General features: G+C 50.8%; 2 protein-coding genes across 4 annotated transcripts in view; one reads left to right on the forward strand and one right to left on the reverse strand.

The window, feature by feature from the left end:
- Positions 1–21,695, reverse strand: part of WARS1 (tryptophanyl-tRNA synthetase 1) — a 30,232-nt gene extending 8,537 nt beyond the window's left edge. The window contains exons 1-6 of one of the 2 annotated variants that reach the window (XM_047738994.1): positions 21,565–21,695; positions 14,728–14,905; positions 9,088–9,301; positions 7,241–7,349; positions 5,004–5,123; positions 4,315–4,497 (exon numbers count right to left, since the gene is read on the reverse strand). In XM_047738994.1, coding sequence (XP_047594950.1) covers positions 4,315–4,497; positions 5,004–5,123; positions 7,241–7,349; positions 9,088–9,301; positions 14,728–14,841 — 740 coding nt within the window. In that variant the 5' untranslated portion in view covers positions 14,842–14,905; positions 21,565–21,695. Of the gene's footprint in view, positions 1–4,314; positions 4,498–5,003; positions 5,124–7,240; positions 7,350–9,087; positions 9,302–14,727; positions 14,906–20,617; positions 20,936–21,564 lie in introns of those variants that run through there. The other variant, XM_047738995.1, reaches the window with a different exon arrangement.
- Positions 21,696–21,700: 5 nt separating this feature from the next.
- The window catches only part of WDR25 (WD repeat domain 25), a 141,596-nt gene continuing 140,092 nt past the window's right edge, over positions 21,701–23,204 (forward strand). The window contains exons 1-2 of one of the 2 annotated variants that reach the window (XM_047738982.1): positions 21,701–21,806; positions 22,697–22,830. In XM_047738982.1, coding sequence (XP_047594938.1) covers positions 21,709–21,806; positions 22,697–22,830 — 232 coding nt within the window. In that variant the 5' untranslated portion in view covers positions 21,701–21,708. The remainder of the gene's footprint in view (positions 21,807–22,696; positions 22,831–23,204) is intronic. The other variant, XM_047738980.1, reaches the window with a different exon arrangement.

Consider the following 23,204-nt stretch of genomic DNA (forward strand, 5'->3'; position numbering starts at 1 on the left):
CGGAGCTGCCAGGGAGGTGTGGAAACCAGTGCGAGATCGACGTCGGATTCCCGGCTGATGAGGCAAGAATGCGCTCAGACTCAGGAATGGACGTGGAGCATTGAAACTCTGCCCGGAAAAAAACCAAAAGAAAAAAAAAAAACCCAACAACAACAAAAAAAGCTCTGCCCGAGTCAGCGATCAGGTGTACTGCAGAGCTTCCAGTCTGGGAGCCCCGAGGGAGTCTTCCTGTGAGACAGACTCTGTTCTGCGTTGTGCTGCTAGAGAGTATGTGCAGAGAAACCACTATGTCCAGCCACCACGGCCCTGTCCACCATGGGCAGCCATGCTGTCCGGGCAGGCTGACCCCCTGCCCAGCAACAGGGCTGGGCCACGGTGGCTGGTTCAAGCAACCGGATGCTCTCTTCTGGATGGTGAGGGATGTGAATATGAGGCCTGGAGCCGTGGCAGCCATTCTGCTGCCAGAAGGACCTAGGCTAAGGATGAAGCAAATACAGGGCCGGGCAGAACCCAGAGGAACTTCTTACACAGCATCTCTAACATGCTCAGCAGCTCTACTCTCCACCCAACCAGGTGTCAGGCCCCACAAAGGAAGGGAAAAAGTGGGGGAGCTAATGCTTACTATGTGTTTGCATCACGTGGCAGGAGCCGTGCTAAGTGCTGGACACAAGTTAGCACCTCTCAACTCCCCCTTTGATGTAGCAGCCTTGCCTCCACTTTCCAGGGAAAGACTGAAGCTCTGAGAGGTTTAGGATCAGGGCACAGACCCAGCAAGTACACGAGCTGGGATCTAAACCCAGGCCTGTCCGGCCACAATGCCTATGCTTCTCTCACTACAGCTCACAGTTTTGAAAGTTGAAGACTTTTGCCCCTAGAATGTCTTTGGACAGAGAGCGGGGTGTGGGGCTGGGGTATCAGAAATCAAGAGGCATTGGCTGCCTGGGGCTGGGTCAGCCACAAGGCGGGGAGGACTGTAAAGGCAAAGGCTTCACACCTCGGTCTGTGCGGAGTTGAACGGAGTCCACTTGGGAGGGAGAGAGGGACTTTCACTTTAGCAGCCTGCTCAGTTTTGGACCAGGGCACCGGTCGGGGGTGGGAGGGTGGGGCTGTGTTACAGAGAGAGGACACACCAGGACCCTTGCAATATGCGAAGTGCTCCCTGCAAAGATGCCTGCTTTGTGATTCTGCTGAGACAGGAACTATCTCCTGTCGGAGGGGTCCTGGGAGATCGCAGGAGGCCCCACACTGCTTACACTTGGTGAGGACAAGCAGCTGTCTGCCACCCAGGGGAGAGGGCCACAGCAAACGCTCCATGCATCCTCAGGGAGAGGCAACGGCAAATTCTGGCAAATCAGCCAGTGGCCAACCTTCCTCCACCTGCAGTCACACTGCACAAGACGGCCTCCAGCCCCCACGGGAGGGAGAGTCTGCAGCACCCCAGTGACAGGACTGCAGCCCTGGGGTGTCCGAGCAGTATTTCTGAGTAAGACAGCCCTGACCCTTCTTGGAAGGTGAGTTCCTTCTTTGCCAGCCAGTGCTCATGCCGTGCAGGCTGTAGGCTGTGAGGGCATCCAGGAGGGGCATCGGTTCCCTGGGCGGCTGGTGACCTTACACAGGACACCAGGGACAGGGTTTTAAAGCTGAACATGATTTTAGATCGTATGTTTGCCAAGCGCTCACCAGCTACTGCTCAAAGGCCACATTATCTGTAGTACCTCATCAAGTCCTCATGACTCTGTTACAGGCACTGGGACCTCCTGACCGCAGGGTGAACCCCCCTTCCTTTGTCCTCACAGTACATTATCACGGGGTTGTCACCTGCTAACTGAGGGCTAACCGGACACAGCTGCAGGATGACGGCCTTGCCAGCAGCGGTGTCCCCGGCACCAGTGGGGCCTACTGACTGTGCGAATGAGCAGGCTGAGCCATCCCTCACGGCTCCCGGCAGGAAGGGCTCTCTGGGCCCACACTCAGGGCCAGAGATGCGTGTGGGGACAGGGTGTCTGGAGCCAGCTGGCCTGCTCTGGGCTTCTCGTCCTGCAGGGCCCGCACCGCCGCACGCCCGCCCCAAGCGAGGGCGGAGGCTGGCGTGGCTGTCGCTTCAGCTCCCGAAGACCAAGAAGGAGCTTTGTTAAATCAAAGCTCTGGATTTTGATTTAAATTTCAAGGTAGAAAAGAAGCTCAACTGTTAAAAACAAAAAACAGAAACCTCCTGAAGGGAATAAGATGTTTGAAACAGGATTTCACTTTTAAAACTTCCCTCTTGACCTTAGGTTCAACCTAAGAGGTCTTTCCGGGAAGAGGCAGCACAGACCCTTCCGTCCACCGTTGTCTGGGCTTTCGTCTCCACTCTGAGCTCAGCAAGGGAGAGAAGCTCCTGCCGAGCAAAGAGGACGCACAGGGCGGTCAGCAGAAAGGCAGGCTGGGCAAGTCACTGCGGATCTGCCGGGAGCAGGCTGGGTCGTGGGGCGGCCCCCTCGGGAGCACCGTTCAGGCATCTACCACTCGGTCACCTCCGTGGATACAAGGGGGTGTTCGTTTCACCCTACCAGCCCCCCGGCTCAGCGAGGCAGGAACTCTGCTTGGCTCACTGCTGGGTTCCCAGGGCCCCGGAGGACGCCGGCCACAGAGAGTGCTCCGTGACTGTTTGTCTTACTGACCCCGGGGAACAGGGCGACCCCTGACCCCGAGGATGACAGAAATGGGAGGGGGTGGGGAGTGACACAACCATCTGTGCTTTACGGGGAGCGCTGGCTGGTGGGGGACCGAGGCTGTGAGGGGCTGCCACGGGAGGCAAGAGGCGGCACCAGAGGACACGGTGACTGGGCAGTTGCCAGCTCGGCCCGGCCCTGAAAAGAGCAGCAGGACCCAAGGTGTGGCTATGCGATCGAGCAGGCGAATCAAGAATTCTTAAGGAATGAGGGGCGAGAGAGAAAATAAAGCACCACGAAAATGATACTAACGATCACATCTAAGGTCTCAAACCCTATTTCGTGGACCAGGCTTGCTGCAACTCATGAGCACCAAAGAGATGTGCCAGGGCTCGACCCAGGTCTGTTTCCCTCCTTCGAAGATCATGTTTCCTCAAGGACACCACAATGCCTCTATACCCACAGAGAAGGGATTTTAAAAATCTCACAGGTAAAATGAGAAAGTTAGGAACTCAGGTACTAGTTGGTGGAAAGGCCAGACCTCTTACGAAGGCCGCTATTCCTGTGGCTATAAGCCACCCTCGGAGGCAGTCCTGTAGCGGGATGTTTGGGGGAAATGGTAGTGAGCAAGTTCCTCGCACTCCGTGCGAACCGGGCCCCACCCGAGCTTCTACAGCACAGCACTCTGTCCTGGCCTGGTAGTGAGCCTGCCCTGATACGGCCACACCCCTCCCTAAGGACAAGTGCCTGGGGGCGGAGGGGGGGCACTGCCTCTCAGGTGTTCAGGAAGTACCTGCAGAGCAGAACAACGTATTCTTATTGGGACACTTGACAGAGTCTTGTTTTTCTTTTTTCTTTTTTTTTTTTTTTTAAGATTTTATTTATTTATTTGACAGAGAGAGATCACAAGTAGGCAGAGAGGCAGGCAGAGAGAGAGGAAGGGAAGCAGGCTTCCTGCTGAGCAGCGAGCCCGATGCGGGACTCGATCCCAGGACCCTGGGATCATGACCTGAGCCGAAGGCAGCGGCTTAACCCACTGAGCCACCCAGGCGCCCCAAGTCTTGTTTTTCTAACACAGTTCTTGGCAATCATTTGGGATGAAGACTTGGAAATTTCAATTCAGGGGCGCCTGGGGCACTCAGTAGGTTAAGCATCTGCCTTTGGCTCAGGTCATGATACCAGGGTCCTGGGACTGAGTCCCACATTGGGCTCCCTGCTTCTCCCTCTACCTGTGCTCCCCCTGCTCATGCTTGCTCTCTATTTCTCTGACAAATAAATAAAATCTTAAAAAAAAAGTTTCGAGGATTTTCTGAATGCGTATTTTAGCTATGGAGTGGCTGACTTAAAGAACTGGACTGTGAGGGGACCGTGTACCAGCGAATCTTTTCTCTGTGAGAAGAAAGGGATGCCAAGGAAGAGAAAGACCCTCACTGGCCAACTGACCGTCCTTGGAGAGAAACTACAATTCTGTCTCAAGCTGGGGATGGAAACCTCAGCTGGTGAACGAGACCAAGAAACCACATCCTGACGTTTCATAAAGGAAGGAAAACATTCCCCAGATCTTAGGACCATTTCAGACGTGTCTGACTCTGCCATGGCCGCGAGGAGTTGCCGTCTGCATCGGCTTTTCTCTCTAGAAGGCAGCCGGGGACTCTCTCCTTACCCCATGTAGTCCAGGTCAGAGAAGATGAAAGTCTTATTGATGTCAAAGCCGCAGGCAATGATGTCCTTGGCGTTCTCCACAGCGTAGCCGTACGCCTGGTCCAGGGTCAGGTCTTTCCAAAGGTACTTCTCGTCATCCGTCATCTGGATGACCAAGGGCACGTTGAACACATCCTGCAGCCACCTACGAGACACGTGAAGAAGGCTGCCACCTCGTTTCCCCGGTGTGCATCTGAAAACGCGGTTCCTACTGAGAGTGTACGCAAAACTTTCTTGTCTACACAGGCACACAGTCTTACATTGTGGAGCTGGACTACTGCATTTACTTAACGCGGAAGGGCCTGCGCTCAGCTCTGTGCCAGCTGCTTTATGTTGGCCACCATTTTAGGAGGTAGGTATTATCACTCCCCTCCTGCAGACGTGGAAACGAAGGCTCAGGGAAGTGACTGCTACGGTCACAGGGACAGGGACAGGTGGAGACGGGCTGGCTAACTCCAAAGCTGGGCTTGCTCCATGACGCCACACTTTCTAACGTGACACCGGGAACAGAGTCACCAAGTCACAATAGCACCAGTCCCCTAGTACCTTAACAACACAGACTAGGACTGTCCTGTCACTCTGACATGGTTTGTAAGTACCATTCCAGATTCACTACTAAAAGGGACAAAAGGCATACGATTCAATACTTACTTTGTGAAGATAAACGGGATGAGATGACCTACATGCATTGCTTCAGAAGAGGGGCCTCTGCCCGTATACAGATAAAATGGCTTCTTATTCTCGTAGGCATCAAGAATTTGGTTCATATCTCTAAAGGAAAGAGAAAAGGAAATGGTGTGATTTTTCTGAGAAACACTAAGGCGCTAATGCTCACTTGGAAAAGACAGAGAAAACACAACACAATGATTAGAGTTACCCTTGCTGCCTGTATTAGAAAAATGGCAGGAAACGTCTACTGACATGATGTGTTTCTCCTGTGATTGTTTAAAAAGTATAAGACACGCAGGTCTGGAATAAAAGCGGGATATGGTCGGGTAGCTAACGGAATCCCGCTGGAAACTTCAAATACCAATGTCCACACACCATCTGCTTTACGCCCATTCCTGGGAATGACACCAAGCCGATACTACACAAATCCTTATAAGAACCCCCAGCCTGGAGACTCCAGAGGCCCAGACTGGGAGACTTCGAGTTCCACACACTCCTGACTCAGGGACGGGAGTGAAGAAGAGCTCCTGGGAGTGTGGAGAGGCAGTCCCTAGCTGGAAATCTCTGGGCTTCCTCAGCCAGGCTGGGGCCAAGTGTCTTCAGCTGGGGGTCGTTCTGGATTCATCTACTCTCCCCCAGGACTGACTGGGGTCCAGACAATGCACATGAAGGGTCTCCTTGTTGGGCATCAGAATCGCTGGTCATGTTACATCTACCCGGGTCCTACCTTCAGAGATTCCGATTCAGTGGGCCTGGGGATGATGCCCGGGGATCTGTATTTTTAAAGAGCTCCCTCAGTGATCGCCAAGTTTGCCAGGGTGTGAAACCACTGCTCTAGGGTGTAAATGTTCTTTCTCAACAACGTGCCCCAAAATAAAAGAGGACCTTTCCAGGGGTTTCTAAAAAGTGACTCCTCCTCACACCCCTCACCAAGGGTTAACAGTGCTCCTCTCTGGGCTCACGGGATGATGGTTTGTTTTTGTGTGTGTGTGTGTGCGTGCGTTTTTTTTTTTTTTTTTAAACTTCCAGGCACCAATCATACACTACTTTTAAATAAGATAAGAATTAAAAAAACTTAATTTTGGAAGAAAAGAGTCCTTCTCTGGTTTTTACAATTAACCAAATCTAACTTTTATGGGTTTATAGGAGAGAAGAAACCCAAAATTGAAAATAACCCACATGCCCAGCAACCTGTGAATAGATAAACAAAAAAACAGGGTGTACCTATTCAGCAGTCTTCAGCACCTCCCTCTTATACCTACTCGTCAGGTGTAAGAGGGAGGGAAGTACGAACATCTAACGCAACATGGCAGGACCTTGAAAACATGAAGGTTGCCAGTGGTTGTGGTGCAAGGAGGGGGGTTGGAGGAGTGACTGCTCCTGGGGACGGGGTTTCTTCCTGGGGTGGTGAGAATGTTCTGGAATTAACAAGCGGTGGTGACTACTGCATAACCTTATGAATATACTAAAGGCCACTTTAAAAACGTGAATTGTATACTTTAAAAACGTGGATTAAATCTTAATGAAGGTGAAAAGCTGTGTATATATTCCGTCCAGAAGGAGGGCTGAGCAGGGTCTGGAGTTTTCTGCACATGGAACCTGAAGTGTTCTGGCAGGCTGCTGTGTTCTGTCCTGTGTGTGCTCTCCCGTAGCCAAACATGCAGAGCAAGGAGAACAGAACAACCCGGCCACGGACCATAGAATGGGCTAACTGGTGGGGTGGGTGAGGCAGGAACACTTCCAGAACCTGCCCACTTTCTGATAATTATCTGCACAGAATTTACAGTCTCGGTTAGGGATAGTCTCTTCCACGTACACTGTGCTAGTTTCTCTTTTGGTAACAGGGTTTAGGAGTGGGCCAGGACAATAGCAGGAAGGGGCATAGAACTTCAGGAAGCTACTGCTTATCGCGTGGGAAATGCTGAACTTGGATATACTAATCTCTTTTGTCTTTATGACATTTTATGATATAGAGCGCATAATCTGGCATAATCTCATCTGCGGTGTATGTGACCTCCAACTGTGAAGGGAGCAGTTGATAAATGAAGTAAGGGCCCAAGGGTGAAGGGACAGGGCATAAACCCGGAGCCAGTTTTGGGCAGAAGGTGGACCCCAGTCTACAGATGGCAGCCACTGTCCCCACAGGAGCAGGCGGCTTGAGGGAAGAGCCTTCTGATCATATCTGGAATTCGAAGGAAAGGAGGGCAGGAAGCCCCAACCTGTGTGAGAAGAAGATGCCTCTGCGCAGGAAGCGGTGTGGTTTCTGGCCCGTGGCTCGCTCTATCCGGTTTACCAGCTCCTTGTCAATTTTACTGCTTCCGAACCGAACTGGAAAAAGAAAATTGGAACAAAGGAGATATAGCCATGTTAGGTGGTGTGAGGTCTGGCGATCGGATATTACTGAAGGGGAAAAACTAGCGTATTGTGTACAATCTTGATGAACCCAGGCTCTTCAGTCTTTCTGCTCCCAGTCCCTTCTCTCAACCCAAAGTCAAATGTCTTTTACGGTAATAAGGAGAGTTAAGATCACAACCAGACAAACAGGAAACAAATTACAGAATAAAATACTGTTTTCTGGGCGCCTGGGTGGCTCAGTGGGTTAAGCCGCTGCCTTCGGCTCAGGTCATGATCTCAGGGTCCTGGGATCGAGCCCCGCATCGGGCTCTCTGCTCAGCAGGCAGCGTGCTTTCCTCCTCTCTCTCTCTGCCTACTTGTGATCTGTCTGTCAAATAAGTAAATAAATAAAATCTTTAAAACAACAACAACAACAAAAAACACTGTTTTCTCTGGGATTGGATTTGATGGGAAACATATCCAGAATTCAGTCTGGCTAGCAACTTTTCATACTTACCCTCCCCCAGTTGCTTATTAAGGTATAATCTGTGGATACTGACACTGTATTTTAGTATCCTTTAATTGTTGCACTGAATTACGTCTTCAAACGAATTTTCCCTCATTGACGGTCTGTATTTAAATTATGGAAAATGGCTTTTGACTTTGATAAAAACATGTTGGCAATGTTTCTTCACTGGTGATTACCAGTGATCTCAGAGTAAGGACTTCCCTGAGCAGAAAGTCCCGTAAGGAGGTGCTTGCCAGTGGCAAACTGCCCTCTGTGAGGAGTCACCCTTCTCAAGGTAACTTCCAGCTTTTCAGCTCTACAATCGGTATCACCAGAAGAGAGACTCTGACTTAGGTAATCCATTCCTGACTTTAGTCATTAAGTGAGAGGCGATTTATTTATTTATTTTAAAAAAAAAAAATATATATATATATATTTTTTTAAAGATTTTATTTATTTATTTGTCATAGAGAGAGAAGCGAGAGTGAGCACAGGCAGACAGAGTGGCAGGCAGAGGCAGAGGGAGAAGCAGGCTCCCTGCCAAGCAAGGAGCCGGATGTGGGACTCGATCCCAGGACGCTGGGATCATGACCTGAGCTGAAGGCAGCTGCTTAACCAACTGAGCCACCCAGGCGTCCCTAAAAAATATTTAAATTAAATAAAGAAAATTTAAATTATTTATTTAAAAAAATTTTTTATTTTTTATTTTTCTTATTTATTTGAAAGACAGAGATCACAAGTAGGCAGAGAGGCAGGCAGAGAGAGAGGAAGGGAAGCAGGCTCCCCGCTGAGCAGAGAGCCCGATGCGAGGCTTGATCCCAGGACCCTGAGATCATCATTACCTGAGCCGAAGGCAGAGGCTTTAACCCGCTGAGCCACCCAGGCGCCCCGTGAGAGGTGATTTAAATGACTGCAAAGATGCCATTCTAATAGACCTTTCCCTCAAGTCTAAATCGTTCAAAAAAAAGGGGAAAAAGCTTCTACTAAGCTCTCTACTATGGATTGTTATTCTGAACTCAGTTTTACATTGTTATTTCAGTTGAAAAGAATCCTTTGGGAATGTACTGCATGACCAAAAAATTTTAGGATCTATTTTTTTCTTGGCATTGAAGCTTGGCTGAGCTTATAATTCAAAATAAAAAACAAAAACAAAAACAAAAAAACACCAGTGGGATCAACTCAAGGGAATCACTTGTATAAGCTGGGGTTTCTCCCAGGACATACCAATGAGCTTGTCATAGTCAATGCCCTTGGCGCTGCTCGTCTGGACTGTCCACGGGTCCACAAAATCCTCCTCAGCTTCTGCGGATCCCAGGCCACTATTGCTCTCAGGTGCTGGGTTCTCTGGAGGGCAGTCAGCCTTGTAGTCCTCCCCCACAGTGGCTTTGTAGCTCATTTTCAATGATAACAACATCTTCACTGCAGAATCGATTTCATCCTGGACAAAGGAAACGAGGATGAAGGCTAATAATACACCAGAGCTAACGTTCTGCTGAAGGGGACTACTGTCACACGGCAGGCACCACGTAAAGGCCCTCACACGTGTTCCCTCCTTAGCCTCACAACACCCCTCGGAGGCAGGCACCACCATCACTGTGCTGTTCCAGCTGGAGACTCTGAGACTCAGCGAGGTGAAGGAGCTTGCCGGTGGACACACAGCAAGTCGTGGTCCTAAATGTCTCTCATTTTTGTGCTGTTTTAGCTCTGTGGATCAGTACCGCAAATGCTATGGGACAAACAGACATGGCACACACTGTTATTTATGACACACTGAATATACTCAAGATTTCTCAAATGCCACCGATGCCAGACAATGTGTGTGACAAGCTCCCTGGACTGAGTATAAGGAATTCCACATCGGACCTTGTTTTTATGTTTTACAGCTGAGATGAGTATTTGTGGAGGCTTAAATAATGCCACTGAGGACAGTACCAGCAACTCTAGACATCACGGAAAGAGAAAAAGGCAAGGAAAAACACAGGCTTTCAAGTCCTAAATTAAGGAGGGATGCAGTGAGAAACAGTTGTATTACTGTATTTTGGAGTCTTATCAAGCTGTCCAAAGTGTTTGCACACTGAGTGTTTAAAAATAAGCATTAAGAAAAACAAATGTAAAATTGTATCCTTGGGTACTCTGGAAATCTGGTAGAGACCTCCTGCTCCGAAGCCCACACGAGCCACCCACGAAGGCTGGCCCCTGGAAGAGGAGGCCTAATTAGGCAGATTAGTCATGTTGTGCCCCAAAGCTCTGCTCCTGTAACTGGCCTTGCTGGATTAGATCACAAACAAAGAATATACACAGGCCAATTTGCTTAAAGAAGTACAAACATTCCCATTCAGAGTGTACACATCATGTTCTATTTAGCGGACTTCCTAAGTGGAGAGATATATCACCAAACTCCATTCAGAGGGAACTGCTGCGTGAGGTATGGCCCCGAGCCACAGAGAACTATTGCCGTGGGGCACTTCTGCAGACACAGATTTGTGTTTCAAACTCTGAAACTACCAGGAATTCGTTATTACAATGAATTAGAATTATGGACTTCGTAACTCCGTGGATATATCTCCTAGAAGAGATAGGATATCTGCCCAGGTGGGTTAGGTATGTTTTACTCACCTCATTTCTGCAGTGCCTAAGCTCAGTGCAACAAAATAAATGTTTAGCAAGCATGATTTACTGAATTATCCATGGGAAGAATTACCCTGCTCTGAAGGACACTTTAGTCAATACCCTTTTGTCACTGGCTGTGTTGACATTTCATACTCTATCTGGTCTAACTCTGCTTGCAACTAGGAGGCTCTCTGAAAGTCAAACACCAGTGTCCCTGCTCAAGAACTGTTTGTAGTCTAGAATGTGATTTAAATGGACAGGCAAGTTTGTGATGATGTGGATGGAATTAGAGGGTATTATGCTTAGCGAAATAAGTCAATGAGAGAAAGACAATTATCATATGATCTCCCTGATATGAGGAAGTTGAGAGGCAACATGGGGGTCTTGGTGGGGGGTAGGAAAGGAATAAATGAAACAAGATGGTATGGGGAGGGAGACAAATCGTAAGAGACTCTTAATCTCACAAAACAAATTGAGGGTTGCTGTGGGGAGGGTAGGGGAGAGAGTGGTTGGGTTATGGACATTGGGGAGGGCATGTGCTATGGTGAGTGCTGTGAAGTGTGTAAACCTGGCAATTCACAGACTGTACCCCTGGGGCTAATAATACATTATATGTTAATTAAAAAATAAAAAATTATAATAAATAAGTAAATAAATGGACAGGCAAGCTTGCCTTTCTATTTTCTTGTTCTCAATTTAACATGGACCAGAACACGGAAACACAATTTAAAAGCTGATGTCCTGGCGGGAGGAAAACACAAAAGAAGACTATGTACAACCTGATCTTATCTAAAGTTCCAACACAGGGGAACTATCTACGGTGGAGGCCTAGGGTAGAGGACAGAGGCAGTGACTGAAGGGGCCTGAGGATGGCTTCTGGGTGCTGCTATCTTGTTTCCTGATCTGGACGCTGGTTACAAGTATGGTCATTTTGTGAAAATTCAGTAAGCTGATTATGAGCTCCGTACCTTTCTGAATAAATGGTGCACTTCAATTTAAAAAGCTTACCTTGGGCGTCTGGGTGGCTCAGTCGGTTAAGCATCTGCCTTCAGCTCAGGTCATGATTCCAGGGTCCTGGGACTAAGTCCTGCATCAGGCTCCCTGCTTAGCGGGGAGACTGTTTCTCCCTCTACCCCTCCTGCTCGTTATCTCTGCCCAGCCGCTGGCCCTCTCTCAAATAAATAAAATCTTAAAAAAGAAGTTTATGTAAACTAAAAGGACAAGAAAACAGACCTTGCTGTCTTGACCTCTGTGATCCAGAGTTATTTCTTGAGTTCTGCCTAAAGTGCTCATGCCCTTGGCCACTGTCTCCCCCCAGAACCCCCAGATTCTGACCTACGCCCTCAGGAGACACCTTGGTATTCAGTGAGCCGTTAACTGAAGCTGGGGATCTTCGCCCTTAGCATACGGGGCAGAAGAGAATGTTGAGGGCCACGGTCAAGACACAAGGCAGAGGCCACTGGAGAAAGAGCCCACGGTGCCCTCACCGCATTGGTGTTCCCAAAGTGCTCTAGTATTTTGCATAAAAGTGAATTTCTAAAATGGCAGGTGCCTCTGTTGTAACACCTTCCAGGGTCAAATTTACTTCTGAATTTTCATCATTTAAGTCTGACTTCATCGTGCAACCTCTGATCTCTCTTGTTGAGAGTCAGTGGATTGCACATGTCAAAGAAGTAAACCGAACTGTGTTAAGTACTGCCTGTTTAGCAATGATTATAACTGCAGGTCACTAAGAACTGCTAGCTAAGAACTTATTAAATGTTACTCAAACTTAATGTTACATCAACACATATACCACTGCCAAGTTTCCAAATATGGATTTAAAGAGCAAACGGTTAACATGTGGGTCCTTTATATATTTCGGATTTTTTTTTTTAAGATTTTATTTATTCATTTGACAGAGATCACAAGTAGGCAGAGAGCAGCAGGCAGAGAGAGAGGGGGAAGCAGGCTCCCTGCTGAGAAGAGAGCCCGATGTGGGGCTCAACCCCAGGACCCTGAGATCATGACCTGAGTCAAAGGCAGAGGCTTAACCCACTGAACCGCCCAGGCGCCCCTATATATTTCTGATTTTTAAAAAATAACTTAGTCTCACCCACTGAGTCCTCCTAACTGGTGTTCCTAACTGGAGGATTCTTCCTGTGATTAGCTAACCCCTTCCCTGGGACATCACTTTCAGTACTATTTATCTCTTTTAATGTGTGATGGCTTATTTGGGGTCCAAAGAGTCAAAGTAAACTGCCAGGATGGGTGGGAGATGGTTGGACCCCATCTTGGGAGGACCCGCGGGGCGGGGGCTTCTGAAACGGACACAACAGGGGTTGGAAGTGACGGATGGGGAAGTAGTGGAAGAAGCTGAGTGACCGAAGAGCGGAGGCAGAGCAGAATGAAAGGCGGTACTCATGAGCATTAAAGACGCAGATAGCCCGGATCACAGTCCTGAAACGTCCTGCAGCAACAGCAGAGACCTTTCAGAAAAGCACAACCCCATGAGGACAAAGGCAACAAAAAGGGGACCCTAGCAACAAGATTTTGGAAGCCGCAGAGTTGCTGGACAACTGGCCACGGACCGGGAACAACAAATGTGAGGATGTCGTGGAAACACTGGAATTACGCTGCTGGGGCATGTGCTGGGGAAGGGAGGGTGAACGCTGGCTATGAATTAGGAGCACAGGTGGAAAGTCCTTTTAAGAAGCAGCTGCTTGGCTCTCTAGCTCCCACCCCCTCCCGCCCCAAGCCAGAGGTCCTGTGCTGGGGAGGTCAAGTTACAAGTGTCTAGACTGGGGGCGTTCTGTACAGCAGGGGCAGGGGCAATGTACCGTGAGCGGGGAGGATGGAGGAGGGCCACACAGCCCAGCTCCTCTGTCCCGCAGAGAACATGAGGAAAACCATCATCAGGAGCTGGGAAATAAAAGGACACTTACTGTACCTAGGAAATGATAATGGGGTACAACAAGGAAAGGAACATCCAGAAAGCAATGAGCTCACAGAAGTTAAAAATGACAGGATAAATGAAAAAGAGTTTACTTAAAAAAAAAAAAAAGGCAACATAAGAGGTTGAGGAAATATATTTGAAAGAAGAAGAAAATAAAATGGAAAGCACATGTCAAAACATAAAAGCAGAGGACCAGTTTCTGGGGGAAAAAAGTCCATAAATAAGGATAGAGAAGAGAAGAAATCAGAAACAACAGAATTTCTCAGAATAAGGGTCAAAAGTTTCTAGTTAGAAAGGATGTACTCATTCCAAGAAATTTCAGAATACTGGAACAACGAGACCTTCCTACCAATTTCCAGAGAAAAACCAAGGGAATGGAATCTGGTTTCTCCACAGCGACCCTAGGAGCTCCGTGAAGACAGATCACTGGCTTCCGAATTCTGTGAGAAAATCACCTCTGTCCTGGAATTCCATACCCACTCTTGCTTATCAATCAGATACTACATAAATATACTTTCAGACATGCAAGATCCCCCCACAGTATTTCTTTAGCACGATTTTTTTCAGAGACCATTGGAGGACTTGCTCTATCAAGACAGTACATACACAAAGGAGTGCGACACAGGATCGGAAACAGAGACCCAACAGGGAGGTGAGGGAAGGGCCCACGGAGGCAGTGTGGACAGTGAGAGGCAGCAGTCCATCTGAGGCGGTGGAGTCCTGAGAGAGACCTTCTGGAGGTAAGCTGCAGGCTGGCTGACGTTGAGCGCCTCGGGAGGAGACGCACCTCACTGAAGGGGGCCCCGAGAGCTACAACCATTGCACACAGAAACATGGAGCCAACAGGAATGGAGATAAACAGCAACTCCGGGGCAGGAAAGGAAAAACACTCAAACTCCACTCAATGGGGTCAGCTGTCAGTAGCATTGATGCTGTCAGAAGAACGTCCATGTTGACATGGGGACATGCATGGGACACCAGAGGGATGGGGAGTGCTGACAGAAGTGTAAACTCCTCCTTTTCTACAGTTAAAGCCCCAAACTTGAATATCCACAAGGAGCAATACAAAAGTATAATTCTGAGAAGCAGCTGAAAGGACTGAAAAGTTCGTTTCTGGGAACAGGCAGGGTGGATGACGGCTGATTTCAGAGGCTTTTCTTTAGACCACATGTATCAATAAAGGAGGAACTGAATTTAAAGTTAGAGCCAAAATACCTCAGTTACTGAGGGAACAGAGTCTTGGGAACAGTCTGTTCCGGGTAACATGACCCCAGGCTTGGCCCAGATGCACAGGCAGAGAATCCAATAAAATCACATACCTTCGACGCCTTTCCCGCTTTGAGGGACCTCACGAGCTCCCCCTGGGCAGCTATGCTGTTGAACAGTTCCAGCGGGGAGGCACAGCCCTGCTCACCGTTGGGCACGTCCGCCATCTCCGGGACCTAGGTTGGCAGCTGGCTGGGAGGCTGGAAGAGCTGCTCTGTGGTCCAGACAAAACTGTGGGGAAGCGGGGACAAGGGCGTGGGGACGGAGGGAGAGACTGATTAATGAGCTGCTGGAGTAGTTTCACCTTTCCTACGTCTACCCAGTCCTCCGTCTTTCCAAAAATGCTGGAGGACATAAAGGACATGGATCAAATAACATTAGTAAAAGTATGAGCAGAAACGCGGGGCCATGAAAAGAAGAAGAGGACGAGCAGATGCCGGCAACGAGGACTCACCAGCCGCAGGACTCCTCTGACTAGGACCAAGCGTGCTTCACCTAATGCCAAGCACCCAGGCAGGACTGGAGCTCGGACACGGAGCAAGTAGTCAAGTGCTTTAACAAACCCAAGTTCACCGGAGCTAGAAACTTTTGGCGGAACTGCAATTTACTCTTTATCTTAATTGCATTGGGGATGAGTTCCACGCCCTTGCATCCAGAGCCAACAGGTCACTGAGCAAATGGCTTCTTTTGCAGGCCGGCTGCTCTGTTCTCAGATTAAGCAAGGTCTTGGGTCAAGAACAGTCTTATCTAGGATGAGGGTAGGGCCTTATCTCTTCTGGGCTCCAAATGAGGAAAAGGATATACAGCTTGTCGGTTCTGCGTTCTACACGCTGTCTCACTTCACGGCAGCCCTCTGAAAAAGGCATACCTGCATCTTTTATTAATCGTTACTTTTAACCTTGGAAAAAGGTGGGACAGAGGGCAGGCCACCTGATGATGCTTTGCTGCAGAGACTGGCCAAATCATTCCCTCTTGGGTCAGTCACTTCCCCTTTCTGAGGGTCAGCTTCCTCATCTAGAAAGTGGCACAGTCAGGAACCTTTTCAGCTACCTCAAGGGCTGCTGTGAGAAGAAAGGAGGAAAAACTAGAAGGTACCATGCTGTAAGCTGCAAAGCAAGATAGAGATCCATTATGAGTATTATCTGTTAGGGCTCCAGGGCTTGGCTGAACCCTAGCTCCATTTACAACTTGCTGCTTGGCTCCAAATGAGGAAAGGACAGTGACAATGGGCTGGGCCAGGGCAGCCAACTGCCAGCACCTCCGCACCTGCTATATTTCTGAACACCGCATACACATCCATTCACTGACGCCTCATAGCAATCCTGAGAGAGAGATGTTCTTTCCATTTCACAGATGAGCACACTGAGGCACAGAGAGGTTACGAACATCCCTGAGACCACGCAAGTGGAAGGGACGGGCAGCTACGGCTCATTCTCCAGCTTGTTTAACTGCAAGGAGTCTCAGCCTCTCAACTGTAAAGTGGGGCCAGCGGTAACACTACCTGCAGGATTGCTGTGTGGATGGGGTGATGGTGCAGGTCAATAGCCAGCCCAGCATGGCCCTCGCCCCGCAGGAGAGGTGCAATATGTGACTGTTTTGTGTCTTTAATTATTTAAATTTTTTTCTAGGACCTCTATGAACCAAAACCCCAAACCTGAGGGGTCATTTTTCTTTCTTTCTTTCTTTTTTTTAAGTTAAACACTAGCCCCCATGTGGTGCTCGAACTTATAACTCCGAGATCAAGAGTCACATGCGCCACCAACTGAGGCAGCAGGTACCCTTAGGGTAATTTATTTTTATTATTTTGTTAAATGTTTAAGAAGGATGTAAATTTTAACTAGGCTAATCTTTATATAAATCAACTGATAGCGTAATACCGAAACCAGGATGAGACAGTAATCAGTTTCTTTTCCCTCCTAGCTGAGAATCACCTCGTTTCCCAGAAAAGGGAAGCTGGGTGCTCTAACCACCTCAGATAGCACAGCCCAGCGTCAGGCCTGCAAGAAGGAATGCAGAAGCTCTGATGAGCCCTGGAGAGGAAAAACACGCAGGCCCATATCAAATTACAATCAAAGGGATGAGAATTCCTTCTAGCCACACAGGATCAAACATCACGTCCAGTTCCTTTACACACGATCCCAGATTCGTCCAGCCTTCAAAGTTGGATGGCTTGGTATACGCTCTGCACTGGCAGATGAGAGGTGATGGCTTGGGGAAGTCAGAACAGGCCCCTGGGATCCCAGTGCCAGAGAAGCTAAGCCAGGATCTGACCCCCAAGCCCCGCTACACCATGTGTTCCCTCGGCATTTTGGCGGCTCCCCCTGCTCGGAACGTGATAGTTTCCTGTCTCTGCCGGCGCACTGCAGGTGATCTCACTAATTCAGGCGTCAGCTCTTCTCTGCAGCCTTTCCTGGCTCCTGCAGCTGAGCTGATCGCTCCGTCGTCACGGATCCCCAACACTCTGGTAAGGAACTCGATGACAGCACTTGCGTAGCACTGAGTTATTCATGTCTTCTCCACCAGACAGTGAGAGCAAGCTCTGGGTTTTTTTACGCTTTTGTGTGCTTCTAATGCCTGGCACACAGCACTTTATCAAAACACATTTACAGAATTAATCGATCTCACAAGTCACCCAGTTCAATATTCTCCCTAAAGCTCATGTCCTCTCATGTTATCTTCACAAGTGCTTGTTCTAGTTTAAGGTAGATTTCCCCCACATGGACTTGACCCAGCCTCATTTTTAGCATCTTGCCACTGTGCTGACCCTGCTAGGATTTGGGAAGGGCCAGGCTGACGGCATGGTGCCTTCTCCAGGTCTCACACCCCAAGACTAGTTTCTTTAGCCTCTGCTAACGTCCACCTCCCATCCTTGTCGCTCTCTTTGAAATTCCCTTGGGTTTATCCCTGTCCTTCCCGAAGTGTGGTATCTGGCATGGAAGGCAACGGGTGACAGCAGTTAAGGTTCTGAAGTCTGGGTAGGACCAGAAGCATTAGCTTTAAAAATTCCTAAAGAAAGTACCAGGTAGAATCACTGGGTTTGCCCTGGACAGATAATCTCCTCCTGCTACGGAGCAGGTAAGAGGATCAGCTACATGAATGGGGCCTGCACCCAGGGTCCATGTCATAGGGAAAAATATGTTTTTCCACAGCAGAATTCCGTTTGAGAAGCACATATGAGCTAAATCTGATGAGGGAACAGCAGATAAGCTCTGCCAGCTCTCATGATCAGGAGGTAAACACTGCGTGGGAACCACCCACATGATAAATCTTGTGTGCGGGTACATATGTGTGTCTGATGCAACTTCTTGGAAGACAGGAAAACCGGCGCGCCTGGGTGGCTCAGTCATTAGGTGTCTGCCTTTGGCTCAGGTCATGATCCTGGGGTCCTGGGATTGAGCCCCAAGTCAGGCTACCTGCTCAGTGGGGGGCCTGCTTCTCCCTCTCCCACTCCCCCTCCTTCTGTTCCCTCTCTCGATCTGTCAAACAAATAAATAAAATCTTAAAAAAAAAAAAAGATGGGGCGCCTGGGTGGCTCAGTGGGTTAAGCCGCTGCCTTCGGCTCAGGTCATGATCTCGGAGTCCTGGGATCGAGCCCCGCATCGGGCTCTCTGCTCTCTCGGGGAGCCTGCTTCCTCCTCTCTCTCTGCCTGCCTCTCTGCCTGCTTGTGATCTCTCTGTCAAATAAAAAAAAAAAAAAAAAAAAAAAGAGAAGACTTTATTTATTTATTTGAGAGAGACACAGCGAGAGAGGGAACACAAGCAGTGGGCGTGGGAGAGGGAGAAGCAGGCCCCCCGCCGAGCAGGGAACCCGATGCGGTGCTTGATCCCAGGACTCCGGGATCATGACCTGAGCCGAAGGCAGACACCTAACAACTAAGCCGCCCAGGTGTTCCAATAAATAAAATCTTTAAAAAAAAAAAAAAAAAAGACAGGGAAACAGAACAGAGTCTCTTAGTTCACACGCCCATCCATTCGCCCCCGTTTCGTGTGTCCACTCTCCTTTTTCCTCACATCCAGTCAACACGCTCCTTTACTTCTTTGATAACTTTTATTTTTTTATTTTATTTTTTATTATTTATTTATTTATTTATTTTTTTAGAGAGAGGGAGAGAGAGCAAGCACAGGCAGACAGAATGGCAGGCAGAGGCAGAGGGAGAAGCAGGCTCCCTGATGAGCAAGGAGCCTGATGTGGGACTCAATCCCAGGACGCTGGGATCATGACCTGAGCCGAAGGCAGCTGCTTAACCAACTGAGCCACCCAGGCGTCCCTTTTATTTTATTTTTTAAAGATTTTATTTATTTATCAGAGAGAGAGAGGGAGAGCGAGCGAGCACAGGCAGACAGAATGGCAGGCAGAGGGAGAAGCAGGCTCCCTGCTGAGCAAGGAGCCCAATGTGGGACTCGATCCCAGGACGCTGGGATCATGACCTGAGCCCCAAAAGCAGCTGCTTAACCAACTGAGCCACCCAGGCGTCCCCTTTGATAACTTTTAGAATGAAATTTAACTTCAGAGGTTTTTAACCCGGAGTGCAGCAGGTCTGAAATGACATCGACAGTCTGCATAGACACTGGTATGTGCCTGGCTCTAAGCAGAATATCCAGGTTACTTTTTCAGAGGGGTCCAAGGTGCCAAAATTCTATGCACGACTGCCTTAGTGTTTATTGCGTAAAGTGCAAATAGAGCTTTGAATCTGTTTGGAGAGTCGTTTTACCTACTTAACAAATAGTAAAATCTAAAACAAAGAAACAAAGGTATAATCTGCGGAGTTATCTACCATCTGCTCTGAAAGAAGTATTGGTCATTACAGTAAAACCTCACATCCCTGGCAGATCCTAGGGCACCTTTAAAGAGAAAGCTAAAAGGCTCTTAAAAGTTAATTCTTGGGCGCCTGGGTGGCTCAGTTGGTTAAGCGACTGCCTTTGGCTCAGGTCATGATCCCGGAGTCTCGGGATCGAGTCCTACATCGAGCTCCCTGCTCAGCAAGGAGTCTGCTTCTCCCTCTGACCCTTCCCCTTCTCATGCTCTCTCTCTCTCATTCTCTCAAATAAAAAATAAAAAGTAATTTAAATAAAAAAATTATCAATTCCTCTTTTTAAAGATCTTGAGTCTTGTGCCCATTTTGAAAGGTTCCCTTGTTCTGGAAGAATGTTCTGGAGGAATGACAGGCACTTGGAAGAAACCGGGTGGTTTCGGGACGGGGAATAGAAAGGAGAATCACAGAACTGTGTCACAGAACATGACCATGACCATGACCTGGACCATCCCGAAATCATCTCACGCATCAGAATACACTGATCAACGATTTGGGGAAAGGGGGCATAAACTTAGCCAATTCTAGAGTCGCCAGGAAGCGCATCGTTTCCGGATGCCTGGGATACCACCGGGAGGGGGGATACCGTCCTTCACACCCAGGCCCCAGAGTGTGCATGACCGAGGCTTCAGATGGAGTCCCCAGGGGACAAGAAAACTTCTGTCCAGCAAGGCGTCCTGACACTTCGAGCCTTGGGACAGGCTATGTTCACCTTTCCTTCGCCCGACACTGAGAAGAGGGATCATCTCCCCCTTCAGATAATAGAGCACGCGTTACCTTAAAAGGCAAAGACGTGCATTTCTACGAAGCCGGGCACAAGACGTCTTGTGCATGGCGGCGGGAGAGCTCACACGTGGGGGTGCTGGGCGTGTAAGGAGGCCTCGCCCGCGGAAAGCCTGCGCGGGAGCCAACACCGAGATGCTGCAGGCGGAGCACCGAGGCCAGACAGGCAACTGCTCGTCCCTCCCCGCGGCAGCCGCGCCTCACCTGAACCTCGGGTCGGCCGGAGGACGTACCACGCACGACACCCTGATCCTCAAGGACACAAGCCCTCGCCCCCCACACCGAGGTCGTCAGCGCGCTGGGGAAAGCACCGAGGAGCCGCGAGCCTGGCGACGACGGCTCTACGTACCCAGGACGCGGGAGGCACGGCGGGCCGAGTGGCCACTGGTCGCGCCCGGCGGCGAAGCGGCGGAGACTGCCCCAGCAGCCAGCGGTCTTCCTTTATAGTCCCCCCCCCCCCCGGGTCTTTCAGTTTCCCTTTCAGAAAAGGATCTTTTTTTCCTGTTTACCCCACTCTTCAGCTATTCGCACGTAGGAATTTCTTGTAAACCACTCCGTTTCTCAGAAGCACTTCAGATTCTTGACCAGCCTCCTTGGCGAGACGGTCCAACCAGGGGCGGCGGGGCGGGGGGGCCGGGAGGAGACCGAGGCCTTAGCAGGTCGTTGCATCAGCCGCCCCGTACCCCAGACTGGCCTCCGAGTGACCTCCCCACCCTGTGCCCGTCCCCACCCTCCGCATTCGGGCGGCGACTGTTTGTGTGCAGCCGCGGGAAGGCGGAAGGCGACCGGGAACTCCCGGCAGCTGCTCCCCGCGGCAGCCGCGCAGGGCAGAGCACGAGCTCCGGGGTCGCGCGGCCCCAGCTCTCAGTGCCAGCGCGGGCATTCTCCCGGGGCAGCACCTTGGCCAAGGGCCATCACCTCTCGGCTTCCTCCTCCACCAAATGGGCACGAGAAAGCCTCCTCCCTTGACCGCGGAGGGGACCGAGGGCGACGTTGCAGGCAAAGCCCCCAGCACAGGGCACGCACTCGTTCAACGTGGGGAGCTCTCGCCTCGGGGCCGGGGAAGAGGGAGGAGGCAAGCGAGGGTCGGTGCCGGCGAGGGTGGGCGACAGACGGGGACGCGGGCGCGGGGCGCCGTGGCAGCCTCCGCACCCCTCGTGGTGCCGGAACCCGGCGGGCAGCGAGCCGGGCTCTGAGGATACTCCGGGCCCTCGCCTGCAGGCGGCGGCGGCGGCGGCAGAGCCAGGTCATCCGGCGCCGCCCCGAACTCCCGCCCTCCCTCAACCCCTCACTTACCGGCCCACCCGGGCCCTTCAGTGCAGCCGGCTCAGCCACTGGCGGCCTCCTGGGCGTCCGTGGAAACTCCATCCGGCCGGAACAACTTCCGGCCAGACTGACCCATCATTGGCTGTTCGCGTGGGGGCGGGGCGGAGGCCACGGATGATTGGCTGGAGGCTCCGGAACCAGCGGGACGCACCTTGGCTGCGGAGTGCAAGCCGGGCGGCCTCCCTCAGGACCGAGCGCTTCCGGTGCGTGTGGTGAGCGGCGGGCCCGTGGGCGGGAGGGGGCTGGGACCCGGCGGCGGCTTGGTGGCCGCGACGGCGGCGGCGGCGGGGGCGGCTCGAGCGCTCCGCGCCCCTCAGGCACGGCCTATTAGTGTCCCTCGCCGGTCCTTCTTCACCACTGCCCTTCCAGACGCTCAGCGCTCCGGGCCCTGCCTACCTCCACTCTTGACAGCTCGGCTAACTTCTATTCATCCTTCAAAACCCATCCCTGGTCGCCTCCTCTTTGCTGCCTTCTCAGTCTGTGGCCTGCGGCGCAGGGTCCGTGTTCTGTGTTTAATCTCTGTGCAGGCCAGACCCCACATAAGGCTGGGCACGGAGTAGGTAATCAGGCCGTGTTTGCCGAACGAGAATATTCTGTTCTTTTCCTCCGTGCCTCCCACCGCCCGGGCCGCGTTTCCCGAACACTTCCAGCCTCTGGAGGCAAACACGGGAAGTCCTGCCCTCCTGGGGCTGACCTGCCAGTGACTCGCAGTGCCACTCCCCCGCCCTGTGGCCCTTTCCCCGGCGCCTTGCCTCTCCCTCGTGGTTGGATCCCCGCCCCCACCATGAAAAATTTCCCTTTTTGCCTCGTTTGCTTTAGAAACCTGAAAGGCAGCAAACACTTTCCCCCGGGAGTTTCCATTGTTCCCAGTGGCTCCCGCTCTTGTCCATTTTGGCCTGTTTTCCTTGAGTCACCTTGCGGCCTGCTCGCTGGCCCCGTTGGGTTAGTTCTGTTGGTTCCTTCTCCGGGGCTTCTCCAAACCACTTCTGCCCCCCTCCCTCCTCCTGAGCTTTGCTCCCGTCTCACCTTTCGTCTCAGGTCCCTGTGAGACGGCAACCCCAAGCCCACTGCCCTCTCTGCTCTGTTTTGCTTCTCTCCCTAGGACTTCTCGCTGCCTGACACCCTGTATTTCCCTGAGTGCGGCCTGTCTGTCCCACTGCGTGTGGGCCTGGTGCGCACAGGCCACTGCTGACCTCGGGCTGGCTGCGGCGATCCTGGTGCCTGTGGCGGGGCTTGGTGAGTAGCCGGTCAGTGCTGGACAAGCCAAGTGCACACGGAGCAGGTCGTGTCGGCCGCCTTCGCACCCACCTCCTGCTTTCCTTCAGTCCTTCAGTCCTACTGCTCTCTGATGTTTTGCCATAGACTTTTTTTTTTTTAAAGATTTATTTTATTTATTTAGAGAGAGAGAGAAAGAGAGCTTGCACAAGAGGAGGGGAGGGTCTCAAGCAGACTCCGTCCCGAGCGCAGAGCCCGACATGACCCTCGATTTTGCAACCCTGAGATCAGGACCTGAGCCGAGATCGAGTCGGATGCTTAACAGACTGAGCCACCCAGGCGCCCCACCGTGGGCCTCTTTTTCAGTTCTGGCCACCGGCCGGCCTCTCTCTCGA

The sequence above is a fragment of the Lutra lutra genome, chromosome 7, assembly GCF_902655055.1.
Source record: "Lutra lutra chromosome 7, mLutLut1.2, whole genome shotgun sequence".
Taxonomy (NCBI): Eukaryota; Metazoa; Chordata; class Mammalia; order Carnivora; family Mustelidae; genus Lutra; species Lutra lutra.